General features: G+C 36.9%; 1 protein-coding gene and 1 long non-coding RNA gene across 3 annotated transcripts in view; one reads left to right on the top strand and one right to left on the bottom strand.

Annotated features, from left to right (window-relative positions):
• Positions 1-21,240, bottom strand: part of DERA (deoxyribose-phosphate aldolase) — a 123,425-nt gene that overhangs the window by 41,193 nt on the left and 60,992 nt on the right. For both annotated transcript variants that reach the window (XM_079140402.1, XM_079140401.1), the window contains exon 6: positions 9,163-9,291. In XM_079140402.1, the coding sequence (XP_078996528.1) occupies positions 9,163-9,291 (129 nt within the window). The remainder of the gene's footprint in view (positions 1-9,162; positions 9,292-21,240) is intronic.
• On the top strand, positions 11,171-19,857 carry LOC306662943. Its single transcript, XR_013764316.1, has 2 exons — positions 11,171-11,501; positions 18,537-19,857. It is a non-coding gene; the product is annotated as an uncharacterized lncRNA (long non-coding RNA).

The following is a 21,240-nucleotide window of genomic DNA, read 5'->3' as shown; positions in this document are numbered from 1 at the left end:
AATGATGAACTTTCAGTTATAGCACATCATTTCATAAATACCTTTTTAAATCGAAGGCAAGATCTTATTAAAAAAAAAAAAAACAGGCTGGAACACCACAGGGGTCTAGATATGCCATCTGGATCAATATTCCTTGAGTACAGAAAGATTTACAGCCTAAGACAAAGGACTCAGTGTGACTTGTGTCAAACTTTAGAAAAATAAATCTACAGTGTCATTTACTACTTGATTCACATTTACATTCTAAAACTCCTCATATATTAATTTGCTACTAATCACTATGCAATTTTAGTGTTTTGGTTTCCTCAGTGGTAGCAAGATTCTCACTATTTCCCCCTTTATTTTATCATTTAATGACTTGCCTTATATTTTCTCTTATTTCTGTTTCATCTCATTGTTTTTGCATACTTTGATCTTATTGGATTGAATTTTGAATATTCCCTCCACTGGTTCCTATTTTTGTCATTTTGATTTCCTATATACTACAAAATTCCAGCCAAGTTCAAAACTCATTTTGCATTCCTTCAAGGTCTGCTTTTTTTCAAGCTCCATATTTTTGTGTTAGTACTCTTCCCACAGATCTTCATCAGCAATTCAAACCTGATGACATTATGATTGCATCTTTAGTGCTTTTCTACTCCAACCTTATTTATCATGCCTGTATTATTTCCAAAGATAAGGTCTAGAATAACTTCAGAACAGGGCTTGTTAGCTGTTGCGTATGTGTGAACAGTCCACCGCTACTGAAAGATAAACCCACTTTTCTACATTCTAGCATTATTCTTAATGTGTGCATTTGCTGGGTGGAAATCCCTTAGCAGTAGATTGACCTGCTTTAGACTTTCCTTTTCTGTAAGCATGTTTCCCTATCTTGCTTCTTATCACCTTGTTTTTGGATTGCTTGATGGAAAAAAAAAATTAGGCTCTGGTTTGGCTCACCTGATTATAATCCCTTCAAATTGTTTACTCCCACCTTACCTCCTCCTTCACTTGTATTTGAGATCTCTCACCATATTTTTCACTAAAGTAAATGGAAGCTCCATTTTCCTTTGACCAAAAAGTCAAAGCAAAAGTTCTCTCTAGATCTTTCTTGCCTCTAAAACTATTTGCTCAGAATCCTTACACACCTTTAATATGTCATACCACTGCCTTGTACTGCCAAAAATGCCTTGGAAATATAATCTCCTTGTCAGAGGTATAAATTATCTATTTTTTGGTCCAATTTTTTAAAAATGTTTGTTCTCTAAAATAGCATGTTCAAACCTTACAAGACTGTGGCAAGATACATTTAAATTTTCAAATTTCACATTTCCTTTTTTTTCAATTATTATTTTATTTTTACAGACTGCATTTTGATTCGTTGTACACAAATGGGGTACATCTTTTCGTTTCTATAGTTGTGCATGATATAGATTCACACCATTCATGTAATCATACATGTACACAGGTAATGATGTCTATCTCATTCCACCATTTTTCATTCCCCCCTCCTTTTTTTCCTCTCACTCATTCATTTGTACATTTGAAAATATTTTCCTAGGTTCTACTAGATACCAGACATGATAGTAAGCACATGTAGTCCTTGGCCTCAAGGAAGCTCATAGTTTTGCAAACAATCTAACCAGGTAAAACAATTGATGGCCATATTACATGGCAAATGCTATTGGTATTTATAACGTCCAAAAAGTGCAGAAGCATGGTCTGTTAATTAATTCTGTCTCTAGATAAAAAAGGGAGGTTTGAGAGAATATGGTAGTTTTATTAAATCTTTAAAAATGGTTAAAGGAAGGGAGGAAATTATGGACAAAAGAAGTGATATAACAATGACAGAAGTATCCAGAAATTTCCAATTGTCAACAATGATCATGTACTACAGGAGCAAGAAGATTCTTGTAGCTGATTTTCTTATTTTATCATCTGAGAGTTCCTACCTCATAAGGTAACTGCAAAGATTAACTATAAATATGCACAAAGTCCTTAAAATGGACCCTGTTACCTAATAAACATAAACAAATTTTAGCTACTACTCTTGTGTTATAGATTATATCACATATTTTTCTTCTATTGAACATATTTTCATTTCTGATTCTTGACTTGATTCTAGAATCAGAACCAAGTTAAATGATATTTCACTAGATGTCTGAAGAGCTGATGTGGCTTTATAGCTTCCAGAATGCAAAAATCAGAAGTGATGCTGGGCAGTTTTGCACACCTATAATCTCAGCAGTTAGGGAGGCTGAGGCAGGAGGATCCCAAATACAAAGGCAGCCTCAGCAAGTTAGCCAGGCTCTCAGTAACTTAATGAGACCTTGTCTCAAAATAAAAAAAGAAAAAGGGTTGGGGATGCAGCTCAGTTGTTAAGTGCCTCTGGGTTCAATCCCTGGTACCCACCCCCACTGAAAAATTAGGAGAAATGATAAATACGCATGACTACAAAGTATATCATAAAAATACAATTAACAGCACCACATCTAATCGTGATTCTCAATCAGATTCTTTTCACACCTCTTTTTTTACAAGTTCATATCTAACATTCATTGAATAATAATATAGTAAGCTTTGGGTTCAGTGCAGAAACTCAGCACAATATCATGAATCTCCTACAGCTGAGCCAAATGGTTTTGAAAAGTATTGTTCTGAATAATACCTTGCAAAAGTCTAGAAAAAATATTTAATTTTGTTAACTTTCTTACTAAAGTAGGATAGGTTATTTTAATACCTTGCAAAGTACTTTTAGTTTATAATGTATTTGCATAACTGACTTCATTTGCATTGATAATCATATTAATTTGTTTGCATGAAGTCACAAATGTACAAGACAGTACAAAAGCCCTGGTCTTGCTTGGCATGATGGCACACACCTGTAATCCCAGCAGCTCAGGAGGCTGAGGCAGTAGGATTGCAAATTCAAAGCCAGTCCCAGCAACTTCGTGAGGCCTTAAGCAACTAAGCAAGACCCTGTCTCTAAATAAGATACACAAAGGGCTGGGGATATGTCTCAGTGGTTGAGTGCCCCTGGGTTCAATCTTAGTACAGGGAAAAAAAAAAAAAAAAAGCCCCATTCTTCATACTCCTATGATGTGCTAAATCCCCTAAAACATTCTGAACAATTACTAAATAAGAACCAAAGTGGGCTACTAGTCACTTATTTGACTGTCACATAGTCCATTTTTCTGCTACTATAACTGAACACCACAAACTGGATAAATCATAAACAATAAAAGTTATTTTGGTTCACAGTTTTAGATACTAGGAAATCCAAGAACATGTTGGTGTCATGTGGCAAGAGTCTCCATACTACATTATAGTATGGCAGAAGGGCAAGAAAGAATATGAGAAGCAGAGAGAGGGGGAAAGAGGGAGTCAAATGTATAACAAACCTACTATCCCAAAAACCAGCCCACTCCTGCTGTAACAGCATTAATCCATTCATGAAGGCAGACCTAAGCATCTCTTAAAAGTACCATCTCTTAATACTGTTTTACTGGTGATTAAGTTTCAACATGAGTTTCAGAGAGGAATTCAAACCATAGCACTGACCAAAACTGCAAACATCTCAGTTAACTAAGTTTTCTCTTAAAATGATGTATAACACCAGACTAACACAGTTATATATCCCTACCCACTTTCTCCAGAATTTTTTTTTTTGCAATAATCAAAATGGCTACCAAAATTACAAAATAAATTATTATGAATGAAAATGATAGGTCTCTCTCTCCTTTTGAGACTCTGATTTTAAGTTAATGGAAAAACAAAAAGTGGTGTAGAATTTCAGACATTACAGAATGTTTCTAGTCTTGCCCTCTGGCTATAAATAACTATAAAACTGAATGAAATATTTGCAGGTACTAGAAAATTGGTAGGTCAAGATATAGACCCTGAGAAAATCCAGATGTATAGAGTAGCAGATAAGGAATTCAAATCAGCTATTATAAATCTGCTCAGGTTTATAGGAAAACATGATCTCAATGAGGGAAAAAATGGGGGCACTCAGTAGAAAACGAAAAAATTTTTAAATCAAATGAAAATTCCAAAGTCAAAAATGTGCAGTAGTATAAATTTCACTGGATGGCCTTAAAGCAGAGTTGAGATACAAAACAAAGGGCAATGAACATGAAGAAAAATCCATGTAAATTAGCCAATTTGGAGGAAGGAGGGGATTAAAATAAATGGGACTTTAGTAACCTATGGGACGATATCAAGCAGTCTAACACAATGTATTTGGGGTCCTAGAAGAAAAGAAAGAATGAGCTAGAAAATATAATTGAAAAAACAGTTGTAATAATGTCCTAAATTGTTGGAAAACATTAACCTACAGATCCAATAAGTTCTGCAAACTCCAAGAGCCTAAATACAAAGAAAACCATATTTAGGCACATCATGCTGGAATTAGTAAAAAATAATGACAAAGAGAAAATATTGTTTGCCCATAGTCAGTGTAAGATATGACATTATGCAGAGAAAAACAAGAAGAAACAGAAGTCCAAGAAATGGAGTAAAATATTTAAAGGTGAAAATAAGAATAAATCTTAACCCAGGTTTCTATATCCAGTGAACTATGCTTGAAATGGATGAAATAAAGACACCTCCATGAAGATAAATAAATACTGAAAGATTTCATCACCAAAAATTTTCACTGTAAATTTTCCAGGCTGAATTATATAAGATGGAAACTCTGGGGTGGGGAGAAGGGGATCAAACCCTGGGCTTCATGCATATTCAGCTATCACTCTATCCCTGAGTTATATCCCGAGTCCCACAAGATAGAAACTGACATCTACAGGATGAAATAATAATGGAAATAATATATGTGTGGAAAATATGAAACAATAACTTAGCTTAGTTTTCTTTTAATTTCCTTAAGAAAAATATAACTATTAAAATTGCATTGCTATAATGTAGGGTTTATAACGTATGTATAAGAAAATAAAAATAATTCAAAGGACCAATGAAGATGGATACAAATGAAACTACAGCAAAGTTCTTACATTTGTGACATAAGTGCAAATGGAACAGTATTAATTCTAAGAAGACTAGGTTTAATTAAGAATGTAAATTTTGGGGGCTGGGGAGATAGCTCAGTTGGTAGAGTGCTTGCCTGTCAAATAAAGCCCTGGGTTTGATCCCCAGCACTGCCAAAAAAAAAAAAAAAAAAAAAAAAGAATGTAAATTCTAATTGCTACAGCAACCATTTTAAAGATAAAAAGAGACGGTAGATAAGAATCCAATAGAAGAAATAAGACCAGACAAGATGAACAAAAAGGAGATCAAAACAAATAGAAAATAAATTGCAAGATGACAGATGTAACTCCTACCACATCAATAATTATATAAAATGTAAATGGACAAAACTCTTTGATTAAAAAGTAGAGATTATCACAAAAAAAATTTTAAAAGACTGTCTACAAGATACATACTTTCATTTTTCTTTTGACTGATATATAAAAGCATAAAAGTTACATATATTAGTGGGTTAATTTGAAATACTTGGATACATGTATACACTGCATAATGTTTAAATCTGGTTAAACACATCTAACTTCTCAATCATCATTTCTTTCTGGTGAAAATTTTCAAAATTCTTTCTTGCAGCTCTTGGAAATGTACAGTACATTACTGTCCATAGTTACCTACTGTCTTGCAGCACACAAGAACTTCTTGCTCCTACTTAACTATAACTTAGTATCTATTGAGTAACATTTTCCCACCTTTCCCTGGCTTTTAGAACCATCATTCTATTCTCAATGTCCAACATATGAATGAGATCATGTGGTATTTGTCTTTCTGTGCCTGGATAATTTCACTTAACATAATGATCTCCAGATCTATCCTTGTTGTCATAAACAATAGGATTTCCTTCTTTTAAGAGATATATATGTAAAATATATACCTACAGATAGATTGAAAGTAAAAGGATGGGGTAAAGGAGGTATGCAAATGGAAAATACAAGAAAACTGGTGTGGCTGAATTAATATTAGACAACATGGACATTCAGACAAGGACTAGTAGTAGAGATAAAGAGGGACATCTCATAATGATGAATTTGATAATTCAAAAGGTAAACTTAACAACCCTGAAAGTATATATACCTAATAAGAGAGCACCAAAACACATGAAGAAAAACTGACATTCTAAAGCAACATGAACATGGAAACAAATCCACAATCATATTTGAGATTTTAAATACCCTCTCAGTAATTATAGAACCAATATACCAAAAACAAAACAAAAAATATCTAAAAAAGCTATCTGCAAACATCCAATCTTTTAAGTGAACTTGAAGCATTTGCCTAAAGATAACATAAAATGAACTATAAAATCAAAATCTCATTAATTTAAAAAAAACAAAAAGCCTTATAATAGATACTCTGAGTGTAACAAAATTTCAAATAATAGAATAACAATAAAACATCCAGAAAAGCACTAAATGTTTGGAAATCATATATCTCATCTTCATTCTATATGACGAGAGAAGTCACAAACAGAATTAGAAAATACCTTAACACCATGGAAAAAATAAGTATGGTTCTTTAAAAAGATTAGTAAAATTGCCAAACTCCTTATGAGACTTGCAAGAAGGAGGAGGAAGAAAAGGAAGAGGAGGAAGGGGAGGAGGAGAACAAAAGCAATAGGAAAGAAAACAAAAATAAATCATATCCTGAATGGAGAATGAGATATAACTACAGAGCCTACAGACACCAGACTAAGAAAAGAATATCCAACATTTTATCAATAATTTTAGAACTCAATGTATTTGTACAATGGAATACTTCTAAGTAAACTCCTTAAGATCTCAGCTATTATCTTGAAAAAAGTGCATACATATCATAAGATTATGTGATATTCTAAAACTGCAAAAGCTGACACATGGTGATAAAATCAGATCAGTGATTGCACCTGGAACAGCAGGAGAGAAGTTTGGAATTGACTATAAAGAGGTGTGTAAGTATTTCTAGGATGATGGAAATATTCTACTTCTTGATTTGGAGTAGTGGCTACAAGTGTATATGAATTATCAAAAATCATCCCACTATATATTTAGCATATGAATTACACGAATGCAAATTTACTAAAATAAAATTGATTTTTAAAATAAATCAGTGAAAGGAAAAAAATGCAGTAGAAAGTCATGTAAATTTAGTCAATTATTAACAGGGAGGATTATTTGGTGAGTTACATATAAAATGAACACAATGTAAAAAATTTTAAATTTATAGAGGAAGAGGAGAAAGAAAAAGTACCTGGTAAAGCATATGACAAGCAGTCATTACTCACAGTGCATTCTCAAAAGACATTGGTTAAATGGAAAAAAAAAATGAAGCAGATAAACAACATGGACAGAAAAATAGCAGAGAGGGAGGCAGGGAGGGAGAGAATGTTTCTAATCAAATTTTCCCTGTGGCTAGGAGGGATACATAGTGGAACAGAGGCTTCCAAAGTATAATGACCTAATACCATGTTCCTACCATAAGTAGTATGTGCAGTGAGTAGAACAGGATTGGCTCACCTCTCAGAATGAATAAACTATACCAGATGAATAAACTAAACAGATGCTTCAAGACTGGCTCAGATGTGACTCTGTTGAGTACCTCAGTCTCATGCATACACCAATAGTGAGGCTACCATAAAATGGGTAGTACAAATGGCTGGCTGCTGGTGTTCATTTCTAAACTTTTACTTTGTTGCCTGAGCTAGCAATCCCCAATCCTGGCACAGAGCATGAAAGGAAGACTATAAGTGTCCCTAAGACCCTAAAGGGCTTTTCCCAGGTTTCAAAGAGTTGCAGCAGTCTATCACCGTGGACCATTGAAATGCCAACATATCTAAAATGAACCACTGTTCGGTGTCCTGTTCCTTTTTATCCTTAGGTTTTCAGAGATTTGCTCTAAATGGGACAGGCAGAGCAGATATTTTCTGGATCCAGCAGTGGTGACAAGGGTAATAGCACCATTAATGCCTAGTAGGCTGATTTTCATTAGAGTTCCATAGAAGATCTATCGGGTCTGACAGAACTTTCAAGAAATACAATGGAGTATAAAATTCAAGAGGGCAACTACAATGGATGTCCACATTTAAGACCAGAGAAGCCAGATAACTTCATCCAAATGTGAGGTCTCTAGTAGAGTACTCAGAATTCAGCCTTTAATCACATACAGTGTGATAAGCTAACAGAAGTTTTAACAGAATGATATGGGGGCACACAGGTGAAAATGAGCCAAGTGGCAGAGGAAGAAGGGGTTTCAGGAAAATATTCCTGAAAAGGATGATACCTGTGCTGAATGCAAAGACACCAAGGAATTATTTGAGCAAAAGGCATTCTAGGCAGGGGCACAGCAAATACAAAGATGCAAAGGCTTGGATGGCACCAGCCATAGGAACTATGTATCATTCCATATGGCTGAAGCCTTTGGGGTGAAGGAAAAATAAGATGGTAGAGACACGAGGAGGGTCTTAGAAATTTTTTAAAATGATGGTTAAGGAATTTATGCTTTATCTGGAAGAAGAGAAGCAACTAAAGGAATTTAAGCAAGTAGTGCCATAATCAAATTACTATTTAAAAAGATCATTTTGCAACAATGTGGAGGACAGATGCAATAAAGAAGAGAACTCTCAAAACTGAAGATAAAAATCAAGCACAACTCTGAGGTTTCAAGGTTGCATGTCTGAATGGATAGATCTGCTATTTGCAGAAATAAAGAATAAGACAACCTACATTTGAAAGTATGAAAAACAATACCACACTAATTTTTTTTAAATTAACACAACAGCAGAAGCTGCCTTGAATAATAAGGGTACACATCTCTGCGAAAAATCCAAAGCTTAAATTCACAGAGAGAAAGAAGTCAGAGCAGTAAGTCCTATCTAACATATGTTGATGAATGAATAATCAAATAATACAAAAGGCAATTCACTAACAAGAGAGCCATCTACTGCCTTGTAAGAATAGTGCAACAATGAAACACCACAGGAAATGTGGAAGAAAGCCAAGAGTTTTAGACCAGTTTGCACTGTACTTGTATTCATAAAATATCTCACACCTCCCACGCAAAAAAAAATTCCAAGTGGTTAGAACTTTTAATAATAGCCAAATGCTTTCATTTACTTATTCTTCCTAATACATCAATCCAATACAAAACATCATTTGAATATAAAACACTTACCTGCCATCATTGCTATCATACTGGCTTTATAGACATTAGTGAGAGAGCCGAGTTCTCCTGTTGCTAAGATGGTTTTGAGATGAGCCTCCCCACAGGCCTTGCGAAACTGACGGATCTCATCATACAGGGCTGGGGAAGAAAATAATTGAGGCAGTCACAAAGCAGGCAAGTGATAACATAACTTGGCAGCCGTTTAGAGCTGGTAGAACCCATTTCAGATTTAGGAAACATAAAACATTTGTCACTTTCTAAAAATCACCCCAATTTAATATTGCCTAGAGCATTCTGTTGCAGTTCACGTCCTGTTACAAGGAATGCTTAGTTTGCCACCAGGAAACCATTTCTCAGTCCTGGCCCTAGGTCCAGAGTCAGGAAGCTTTTTAAATATTGTTACAATGCCATGTAGATTATAAGTAATTTCCACCTCTTTCATATAATGGTTGACTTATCAGAAAAAAAAAGTTTAACATACATAAAGTTGTATACCACACTGCAAAGTACAAGAAAATAAAAAACACCCCTTACATCTCTATTAATTCTTCTATTCATATAAACTAGGTTCTCTTGGAGTAGATAGCAGACCTTTCCTGAGAGCCCTGCTAATGACAATAAAGACAGAACCATTTGATTCACTATCTACAAGGTTTTACGTCTATATGTCCGACTAAAAAGATTGACTCTGGCCACATATTATTGGATATATGTGCAAAAAGCTATCCACCGAGGCATTCAGTGATGCAGCCTTAAATCTATTTCTCTGAACCCACACCACATCTGCTTTCTAGAGCTCCATATGGTACCAAGAAAGCTGCTTGATTTTTAAAAATTACACACACACACACACACACCAAAAAACTATGTATACAACAAGATAAAACTGGATTTTAGTAAACAAGATATAAAAGTATTAAAGTAACAGAATTTTAATGAATATTAAGTAACAATTTTAGTAAACAAATAAGATACAATAAGTATTAAATTTCTGAAGAATTATTTAACAGGTTTTTGTCAATGACACCAGTGGATCTGGGCTTTTACCCTGTATCAGCTAGCTACCTTCATTTATAGAACCCAGACTACTGTCACACTGTCAAGACCAAGGTGGGCTTCTTCTTTTCCATGTGTATGTGTGTGTCATAGCAAGCAGTTTTGTAAACACAGGGACTAAACTGGGCAAGAGAGAAACATTCACAATAAGGGTTAGGATTAGCATTTTTAATGCCAAGATGAGAGTTTTATAATTTATAGATTTACTCTGATATATCTATATATAAAAGATTAAAATTTAGTCTCAAGTCAGTAAATTCAGTCAAAACCATAAAAGTTACAATAAAATGAACAAAACTTGCCTTCCCAATCATAGAAAACCTGAACTTAATTTGAAGTTTGAAGGTAAAAACAATACAATAAAAAGAGATATTCTATATAAGATGCGTGGTAAGTTTAGAGATTTGTTACCACTAGGAGGTGGTACCCACAAGTTTTTCAAGAAAGGACTGAATATGCTCATTTATCCTTAATAACAACTAGTTTCTAGTGCTAGAGATGATCTGAGATGCCACATAACCCACCTGACTCTGCCTGCTAACCCAAACCTATGAGAAAGTTGTGTGGGCCACATATCCAGTATGATGACTTGCGCAAGAATGCTATAAATAGAAACAGCCTATGCAGCAATAACAATTTACATTCTTTTAACTCAGAAAATGAATCTTGGATGGAATGACATTTCTTGAGCCACTGACTCTAAAAAGAGAAAATTGTTCTCTAGGAACAAGTAACAAGGCAATCTCCTGATCTAAAAATTCAAGAGTGCTAATCCACAGTCAACTTGTGATTTAATGGTTTTCTTTCAAAATAAAGTATTAACATTGAAAGTAGGCTTTAGAGTCAAACAAATGTACACCTTTTTTTTTTTTTTTTTTTTTTTTTTTTGCGGTACTGGGGATCAAACCCAGGGCCTTGTGCTTTCAAGGCAAGCACTCTACCAGCTGAGCTATCTCCCCAGCCCCAAATGTACACTTAAAATCCAGCTCCACCATTTCCTGCAGGACCTCAAGCAAGTTATTTCTCAGTCTCAGCTTCATCCTTAAAGTATCAATAATATTTAGTTTAGAATTAAAAGAGAAGATATATATAGAGTACTTTACATATTGTTGATATACTATAAGCAATCAAAAAGTTTAATCACTATTAAGTTCAGAATTCTAATAAAATGAGTTTCCATTAAGTGGTGTCTGATAAAAGTCAAATCTTATTTCATGGCCTGACCCAACTCCTTGTACCAAATAGAAATTCTGTTGTATAGATTAGTACTTAACAAATCAGTGAGCCATCAGGTAAGGCTTGAAGACATTTTATTTTATTTATTTATTTTTTTTTTTATTGTAAACAAATGGGATACACGTTGTTTCTCTGTTTGTACATGGCGTAAAGGCATACCATTTGTGTAATCATAAATTTACATACAGTAATGTTGTTTGATTCATTCTGTTATTTTTTCCCTTCCCCCCACCCCTCCCACCCCTCTTTACCCTCTATACAGTACTTTCTTCCTCCATACTTGCCCCCCTCCCTAACCCTAACTCTAACCCTAACATTAACCCTTCCCTCCCCCCCTTTATGTGTCATCCTCCACTTATTAGCGATATCATTCGTCCTTTGGCTTTTTGAGATTGGTTTATCTCACTTAGCATGATATTCTCCAATTTCATCCATTTGCCTGCAAATGCCATAATTTTGTCATTCTTTGTGGCTGAGTAATATTCCATTGTGTATATATACCACAGTTTCTTTGTCCACTCATCAATTGAAGGGCATCTAGGTTGGTTCCATAGTCTGGCTATTGTGAATTGAGCAGCTATGAACATTGATGTGGCTGTATCTCTGTAGTATGCCGATTTTAATTCCTTTGGGTATAGGCCAAGGAGTGGGATAGCTGGGTCAAATGGAGGGTCCATTCCAAGTTTTCTAAGGAATCTCCACACTGCTTTCCAGAGTGGCTGCACTAATTTGCAGCCCCACCCAGCAATGTATGAGTGTACCTTTCTCCCCACATCCTCGCCAACACCTGTTGCTTGTATTTTTGATAATCGCCATTCTAATTGGGGTGAGATGGAATCTTAGGGTGGTTTTGATTTGCATTTCTCTTATTACTAGAGATGTTGAACATTTTTTCATATGTTTATTGATTGCTTGTACATCTTCTTCTGTGAAGTGTCTGTTCATTTCCTTAGCCCATTTGTCAATTGGATTATTTGTATTGTTGGTGTAGAGTTTTTTGAGTTCTTTATAGATTCTGGAGATTAGTGCTCTATCTGAAGTATGATTGGCAAAGATATTCTCCCACTCTGTAGGCTCTTTCTTCACATTACTGATAGTTTCCTTTGCTGAGAGAAAGCTTTTTAGTTTGAATCTATCCCAGTTATTGATTCTTGCTTTTATTTCTTGTGCTATGGGAGTCCTGTTGAGGAAGTCTGGTCCTAGCCCGACATGTTGAAGATCGGGACCTACTTTTTCTTCTATAATCTGCAGAGTCTCTGGTCTGATTCCAAGGTCCTTAATCCATTTTGAGTTGAGTTTTGTGCAGGGTGAGAGATATGGGTTTAGTTTCATTCTGTTGCATATGGATTTCCAATTCTCCCAGCACCATTTGTTGAAGAGGCTATCTTTTCTCCATTGCATATTTTTGGCACCTTTGTCTAGTATTAGAAAGTTGTATTTATTTGGGTTTGTGTCCGTGTCCTCTATTCTGTACCATTGATCTACCTGTCTATTTTGGTACCAGTACCATGCCGTCTTTGTTACTATTGCTTTGTAATAAAGTTGAAGTTCGGGTATTGCGATACCCCCTGCTTCATTTTTCCTGCGAAGGATTGCTTTAGCTATTCTGGGTTTCTTATTCTTCCAGATGAATTTCATGATTGCTTGCTCTATTTCTGTAAGGTACGTCATTGGGATTTTAATTGGGATTGCACTGAATCTGTATAGCACTTTTGGTAGTATGGCCATTTTGACAATATTAATTCTGCCTATCCAAGAACATGGGAGATCTTTCCATCTTCTAAGGTTTTCTTTAATATCTTTCTTTAGTGTTCTGTAGTTCTCAGTGTAGAGGTCTTTCACCTCTTTTGTGAGATTGATTCCCAAATATTTTATTTTTTTCGATGCTATGGTGAATGGGGTAGTTTTCATAATTTCTCTTTCTGAGGATTCATCACTTATGTATAAAAATGCATTGGATTTATGAGCATTGATCTTGTAACCTGCCACTTTACTGAATTCACTTATGAGTTCTAACAGTTTTCTGGTGGAATTTCCTGGTTCCTCTAAGTATATAATCATATCATCCGCAAATAGGGATAGTTTGAGTTCTTCTTTTCCTATTCGTATTCCTTTAATTTCCTTGGCCTGTCTAATTGCTCTGGCTAGAGTCTCAAGAACGATATTGAATAGGAGTGGTGAAAGAGGGCATCCCTGTCTTGTTCCAGTTTTTAGGGGGAATGCTTTCAGTTTTTCACCGTTTAGAATGATATTAGCCATGGGCTTAGCATAGATGGCCTTTACAATGTTAAGGAATGTTCCCACTATCCCTATTTTTTCTAGTGTTTTGAGCATGAAGGGGTGTTGTATTTTATCAAATGCTTTTTCTGCATCTATTGAAATAATCATGTGATTCTTGACTTTAAGTCTACTGATATGGTGAATTACATTTATTGATTTCCAGATGTTGAACCAACAACCTTGCATCCCTGGGATAAAACCCACTTGATCGTGGTGCACTATCTTTTTAATATATTTTTGTATGTGATTTGCTAAAATTTTATTGAGAATTTTTGCGTCAATGTTCATTAATGATATCGGTCTGAAATTTTCTTTCCTCGATTTCTCTCTGTCTGGCTTGGGTATCAGGGTAATATTGGTTTCATAGAATGAGTTTGGGAGGGTACCCTCCTCTTCTATTTCATGGAATACTTTGAGAAGTATTGGAATGAGCTCTTTAAAGATTTTGTAGAACTTGGCTGAGAACCCATCTGGGCCTGGACTTTTCTTTGTTGGTAGGCTTTTGATGACCTCTTCTACTTCATTACTTGAAATTGTTCTATTTAAATTGTGTATGTCCTCCTCGTTCAATTTAGGCAATTCATATGTCTCTAGAAACCTGCTGATGTCTTCAAAATTTTCTATTTGGTTAGAATATAGATTTTCAAAATAGCTTCTAATTATGTTTTGTATTTCAATCGTGTCTGTTGTGATATTTCCTTGTTCATTCCGAATTTTGGTGATTTGGGTTTTCTCTCGTCTTCTCTTTGTTAGAGTGGCTAAGGGTTTATCAATTTTGTTTATTTTTTCAAAGAACCAACTATTTATTTTGTCAATTTTTTGTATAGTTTCTTTTGTTTCAATTTTGTTGATTTCAGCTCTGAGTTTAACTATTTCCTGTCTTCTACTACTTTTGGTGTTGGTCTGTTCTTTTTCTAGGGCTTTGAGCTGTAGTGTTAGGTTGTTTAATTGTTGATTTTTACTTCTTTTATTGAATGCGCTCCATGAAATAAATTTTCCTCTAAGTACTGCTTTCATAGTGTCCCAAAGATTTTGATATGATGTTTCTTTGTTCTCATTTACCTCTAAGAATTTTTTAATTTCCTTCCTAATATCTTCTGTTATCCATTCATCATGTAATAGCATATTGTTTAATCTCCAGGTGTTGGAGTAGCTTCTGTTTTTTACTCTTTCATTTATTTCTAACTTCAATCCATTATGATCTGATAGAATACATGGTAGTGTCTCTATCTTCTTGTATTTGCTTACATTAGCTTTGTGGCATAATATATGGTCTATTTTAGAGAAGGATCTATGTGCTGCTGAGAAGAAAGTGTATTCGCTCTTGGTTGGATGGTATATTCTATAAATGTCTGTTAAGTCTAAATTATTGATTGTGTTATTGAGATCTATGGTTTCTTTGTTCAATTTTTGTCTGGAAGATCTGTCCAGTGGTGAGAGAGGCGTGTTAAAATCACCTAGTATTATTGTGTTATGGTCTATTTGGTTTCTGAAATTGAGAAGGATTTGTTGGACATACATGGATAAGCCACTGTTTGGGGCATAGATGTGTATGATTGTTATGTCTTGGTGATTTATGGTTCCCTTAAGCAGTATGTAATGTCCTTCTTTATCCCTTCTGACTAGTTTTGACTTGAAGTCCACATTATCTGAAATGAGGATGGATACCCCAGCTTTTTTGCTGAGTCCATGTGCATGGTATGTTTTCCCCCATCCTTTCACCTTTAGTCTATGGGTATCTCTTTCTACGAGGTGAGTCTCTTGCAGGCAACATATTGTTGGATCTTTCTTTTTGATCCAATCTGCCAGTCTATGTCTTTTGATTGATGAGTTCAGGCCATTAATATTCAGGGTTATTATTGAGATATGATTAGTATTCCCGGTCATTTGGTTCATTTTATTTATTTATTTATTTATTTATTTTGAGACGACTTGGTTCTTCCTTTATTTGACAATTCCTTTAGGATAGTTCCTCCCATTGCTGATTTGTTTCTTTGTTTTTCATCTCTTCCTCGTGGAATATTTTGCTGAGAATGTTCTGTAATGCTGGCTTTCTTTTTGTAAATTCTTTTAGCTTTTGTTTATCATGGAAGGATTTTATTTCATCATCAAATTTGAAGGTAAGTTTTGCTGGGTATAAGATTCTTGGTTGGCATCCATTTTCTTTCAGGGCTTGAAAAATGTTGTTCCAGGCCCTTCTAGCTTTTAGGGTCTGGACTGAAAAATCTGCTGATATCCGTATTGGTTTCCCCCTGAATGTAATTTGATTCCTCTCTCTTGCGGCCTTTAAAATTCTGTCTTTATTTTGTATGTTGGGCATTTTCATTATAATGTGCCTTGGTGTGGGTCTGTTGTAATTTTGTGTATTTGGAGTCCTATAAGCCTCTTGTACTTGATCTTCCATTTCATTCTTCAGATTTGGGAAATTTTCTGATAGTATTTCATTGAATAGATTGTTCATTCCTTTGGTCTGTTTCTCTAAGCCTTCCTCAATTCCAATAATTCTTAAATTTGGCCTCTTCATGATATCCCATAGTTCTTGGAGATTCTGTTCATGATTTCTTACCATCTTCTCTGTTTGTTCAACTTTGTTTTCAAGGTTAAATATTTTATCTTCAATGTCTGATGTTCTGTCTTCCAGGTGTTCTATTCTATTGGTTATGCTTTCTATGGAGTTCTTAATTTGGTTTATTGTTTCCTTCATTTCAAGGATTTCTGTTTGGTTTTTTTTTCAATATCTCTAACTCTTTATTGAAATGATCTTTTGCTTCCTGTATTTGCTCTTTTAACTGTCGACTGGTGCGATCATTCAGTGCCTGCATTTGCTCTTGCATCTCGTCATTTGCTTCCCTGAGCATTTTAATTATGTACATTCTGAACTCCCTTTCTGTCATTTCTTCTGCCATGCTGTCGTTGGGTTTCATTGATGTACCATCTAGATTTGTTTGCAGCATTTTCTTTCCTTGTTTTCTCATATTGTTCAGGTATCAGTTGACCGCTGTGATACTGCAGATTTCCTCTACTGTCTTATAATATCCCTGAAGATTTCTATTATATCCCCTCTTAGTCTTCAGTAGCCTGAAGTCTTGGAGGGAGTTGATAATGTAGTGCTCCACAAGGGACCTGACTCCCTAGGGGTGGTGGCCTTCTGGTGGGGTATATTCCCTGCTAGTGGGCAGAGGTACCTTCACTTGCTGATGAATGGTCATCCAAAAGGGAAGTAGGATGTGGGCTGATGCAAGACCAGTTTGGGCCTGTGTCTCTGATTTTACAGTCCTTTTGGGAGAACCTCACCCGACAGGGAGGAGTCACCCGGTGGGGAGGTCTCGCTGGTTGGTTTTCCTCCCAGAGGTTCCGTTCAATTCACAACTACCGCCTGGGCTGGGCAGCCTTCTTCTGCAATGTTCCCAGGGACCCGGACCTACCTCCTGGGCCTGGAAGCCTCACCCTTCGCAAACGAATCTCCTTAGGCTGCCTCTCCTCAGAGAAGCTGCCTGCAGTCCTGGAGCCTTCGCTCCGCCCCTCAGTTTGTCTGTGGGGCTCTTCCACCAAGAAGCCGTCTAGGACCCTGCTCTGCACTTTTCGCCTGTCTATGTGGCCCCTCCTCTGAGCAGCCACCTGGAGCCCCTTACAATCGCTCCGAGTCCCAGTGACCCGCCACACGCCTTTTCCTCCGGCAGCCACCTGTTGTTCCGTGCGGTCACTCTGAGTCCAAGTGACCCACCACGCACCTCTTTCTCCACCAGGCAGTCACCCAGAGATCTGGTGCGTCACGAGTCCCAAGAACTCACTGTGCACCTTCTTGTCCCGACTGCCACACGTAGCCCTGGTGCAGTCACTTCGAGCCCAAGCACCCCGCCACGCTCCTCCTCCTTCTCCAGACAACCCCCCTGTGTTCAGGAGCAGATGCTCTGGGACCAAACCACTCACCACGCTGTTCCACCGGATAGCCGCCCAGAGCCCTGGCGCAGCTGCTCCAATTCCAAGCGACGTGCCGAGCCCGTACTTCTCCTCCTCTGGGCAGCCCCCTGTGTTCAGGGATGGTCGCTTTCAGTCCAAACAGCTCACCGAGCACCTTCTCCTTTGGGCAGCCTCCCAGAGCCCGGGTGGGTTGCGCCGAGTCCAAACGCTGTGGTGAACAGCCACCTCTCCAATGCTCACAGTTGTCTGCGATCACTGCTCCGGCGGGGGGAGGGGCGTCTCGCCGGCAGCTCTACTTCAGAAAGTTCCCTGCTTTCGGGGCTACTGCCCCTTCCGGGACGCCTGCCCAGTGGGAAACACTCACCCGGCTGCTTTGAGTTGGTCCCAAGTCTCTCAATATCTCCTCTTCTTGTGTCCTGAGTCCACGCTGCTCCTCCGGATAGCCGCCCGGAGCCCTGGCGCAGCTGCTCCAAGTCCAAGCGACGTGCCGAGCCCGTATTTCTCCTTCTCCTCTGGGCAGCCCCCTGTGTTCAGGGGTGGTCGCTTTCAGTCCAAACAGCTCACCAAGCACCTACTCCTTTGGGCAGCCTCCCAGAGCCCGGGTGGGTTGCGCCGAGTCCAAACGCTGTGGTGAACAGCCACCTCTCCAATGTTCCCAGTTGTCTGCGATCACTGCTCCGGCGGGGGGAGGGGTGCCTCACCGGCAGCTCTACTTCGCAAAGATCCCTGCTTTCGGGGCTACCGCCCCGTCCGGGACTCCTGCCCCGTCCGGGACGCCTGCCCAGTGGAAGGCACTCACCCGGCTGCTTTGAGTTGGTCCCAAGTCTCTCTATATCTCCTCTTCTTGAGTCCTGAGTCCTGGAGCAACACGAAACGCAGCCACCCTCTAGTCCGCCATCTTGAATCCCCTTGAAGACATTTTATTACAGCATTTGCTAAAGAGAACTCTGTTTAACAAATTCTTAAAACATTGACGACAACCATATTTATCAACAAAACTATCATCCTTTTTTTTATAAAGAGTACTATCAGTGAATTTCTTTACTTACTATTAAAATTAGAAAATCTAAATGTATTTTTGACTTGTTCAGTTACCAGCCATTTGTAAGTTATGCTATTTAATCTATGACCCAGAGTGAACAAAAAGTGATCATTTACAGCTTAACTGGATTTAACAAATAGACAACCAGTGACCTCATTCTTTAGCTGCCAATTTCCCAGTGATTTTTCTCAAATCATTTTAGTGACCTATTTCACCACATAACAAGATCAAGTTCTCCTGAAAAAATTCCTTATTTTTTAAGGTTCAACATTTGGAAAGTTATCATTTCCTTCTGTTACTATCCTGCCCAAAATATACCAGAAAAATTAAACCAAAACATCTACAAATCTGGGTTTTCTTGAATGTGATATTGGCTCCCTCAAGTGACTGCTTATACCAGGGTCTTTGAATCTTACTATAAGATGCAAGATGAAAGAAGAATTTGATTTTCTTTTCTACTGGAGCATCATCCCTAGCAGAGGACCCATGGGTCCCGTGGCCCAGGGGCTGGCCACCAGTCAGGACTCTGGAACTGTGCTGGCCATAGCAACAGCACCATCAGTGGTAGTGCGGCCAAACTTCCTGTGGCACAGTTGAGGTGCATTCTCTGCCAACTGGTCTTCCATGGTCCTTTTTTCAAAGCCTTATTCTCCAGGCTTCTTACTTACTTAGTGAGTCACTCCAGGGTTTCCTAATACATCCCTTTTCATCTTAACTTAATCAGAATTGGATCCAGTCATTTTCAACTCATAATTCTAGTGTAAAAATTATTTACTGAGGAAGGATGGTACAATGGACAATAGTGTGCATTTATACCCCAGCTCTACCACTAATTTGTTGTTTGATTTGAGCAAGTTACTTAACTCTTAGGCTTTGTTCTAGGTTCCTCATCTATAAAACAGGATAATCAAAGTGTGTACCCTCATAGAGGTACTGTGAGTGCCAAACAGGTTAATACAGATAAAGAGGAAGGGAAAGTCTCTAGTCTCACCTACAGTTAATAGTGCTCTAGGAAAGTCAGTTACTTGCTTTCCTATTGCTGGTAGTGGTGTTACTGTTATCAGAGCTACTGACCTTATTAAGTCTGAATAAAAGGAAACTCAGAAAAACAGAGGACACCACAATCTATGTTCCTTAAAGAACATAAAATGCAACCTCAAAAAATTAAATACAATAAAATGCAACCTTTTTAGGGCACTAGAAAGGCAGTCTGGGAGGAAAGATTATTCTATATTACAAATATTAATTAAGTAAATTCAGAGTCCATAATCCTCTGACTAGCACTCTCAGAATAACTTGCTACTTGCTTTTATGCAAACAAGCAGGAATTACTACATTTCTCTTACCCTCTTTATTTAGGAGGGCTTAGTTTGTACACAAATAATATGTGTGAACGAATAGAACTATGCATTTATAGGCTTCATTTCTTCATACTAGTCATCTACACTTTTCTTATATACCTACAGAAATGCAAAACTTAAAAGAATAACAAAAGCAAATATGCAATACTAAAGTAATACTAAAACTTATGAAAGCTCAATTAAATCTGCAGATCTTACACATAAGATAAAAGGACCATTTGACTTCAAAACAAGCCAAGGAAGCCACTAAGAAGCATTATTAGTGTTTAGGTCATTATGAGTACTTTGACTTTACTGATAGACACCTTGGAAACTACATACATGATATATGCAAAGTGAAGTGACTTAAAAGATTGAAATATAACCCAGTTCAGTTCAAATGATGTCCTTTATCACATTCAACTGGTACCTTCTTTTCAACATAAAAGAGTGAAACAATGGAAAAACTAATGGATAGATTAGCAGGAAAGGACAGCAATATAATGTAAATTTACTATAACTGCTACTGGAATATATATGTAGAGAAAATTACAAGTGACATAATAAGTTCAAGAGATCAAACTTCCAAAACATTCTTCATGAGATATGATTTCTCAAAAGAATAAAAAAGCCCCTAAGTTTTCAAAGCATCTTCCTTCAAAACTGCTGAAAGTGTTTTCTACACATTTAAACATGCCTTGTGAGGTAGCTGGCAGTTACCACCACACTTCAGATGTGAAAAGTGAAATGAGGAAAGATGGATGACTTGCCCAAAATCATATCACTAGTCCGTGGTAAGAGAGAGATCAGAATTCATGTCTTCAGGTGAGGAATAAAATTTTATTTCCTCAAACTTTTTTGCCTCAGTCCCAGCACACACACATGCATGCCTGGCACACATACTATAGTTAAAATAAATTCTTGAGAAATATGTTCAAGTACTTGGAGTAATAGAGTAATAAAAGCCTAGACTCTAAAGGGATGTCAATTCTCATCTAGTTCAAACTATTCACTTTACCATTAGGTGTTATAATCCTAAAACATGGCTTTTATTCTTCCAAGGAAAAAAGGTTACTTAGAATGAAAACTTCCAAGGTCATTCAGAAACATAAAATAATTAATTTTAAATAATTCAATCTACTAACAATTTATAAATTGTTCCATGAACCTTCTGGATAGAAACAGGACAAGCGCATCAAACTGCAGTAGAGT

The sequence above is a fragment of the Sciurus vulgaris genome (assembly GCF_902686455.1).
Source record: "Sciurus vulgaris genome assembly, chromosome: 5".
Classification (NCBI taxonomy): Eukaryota; Metazoa; Chordata; class Mammalia; order Rodentia; family Sciuridae; genus Sciurus; species Sciurus vulgaris.
This window is presented reverse-complemented; position numbering and strand designations above follow the sequence as displayed.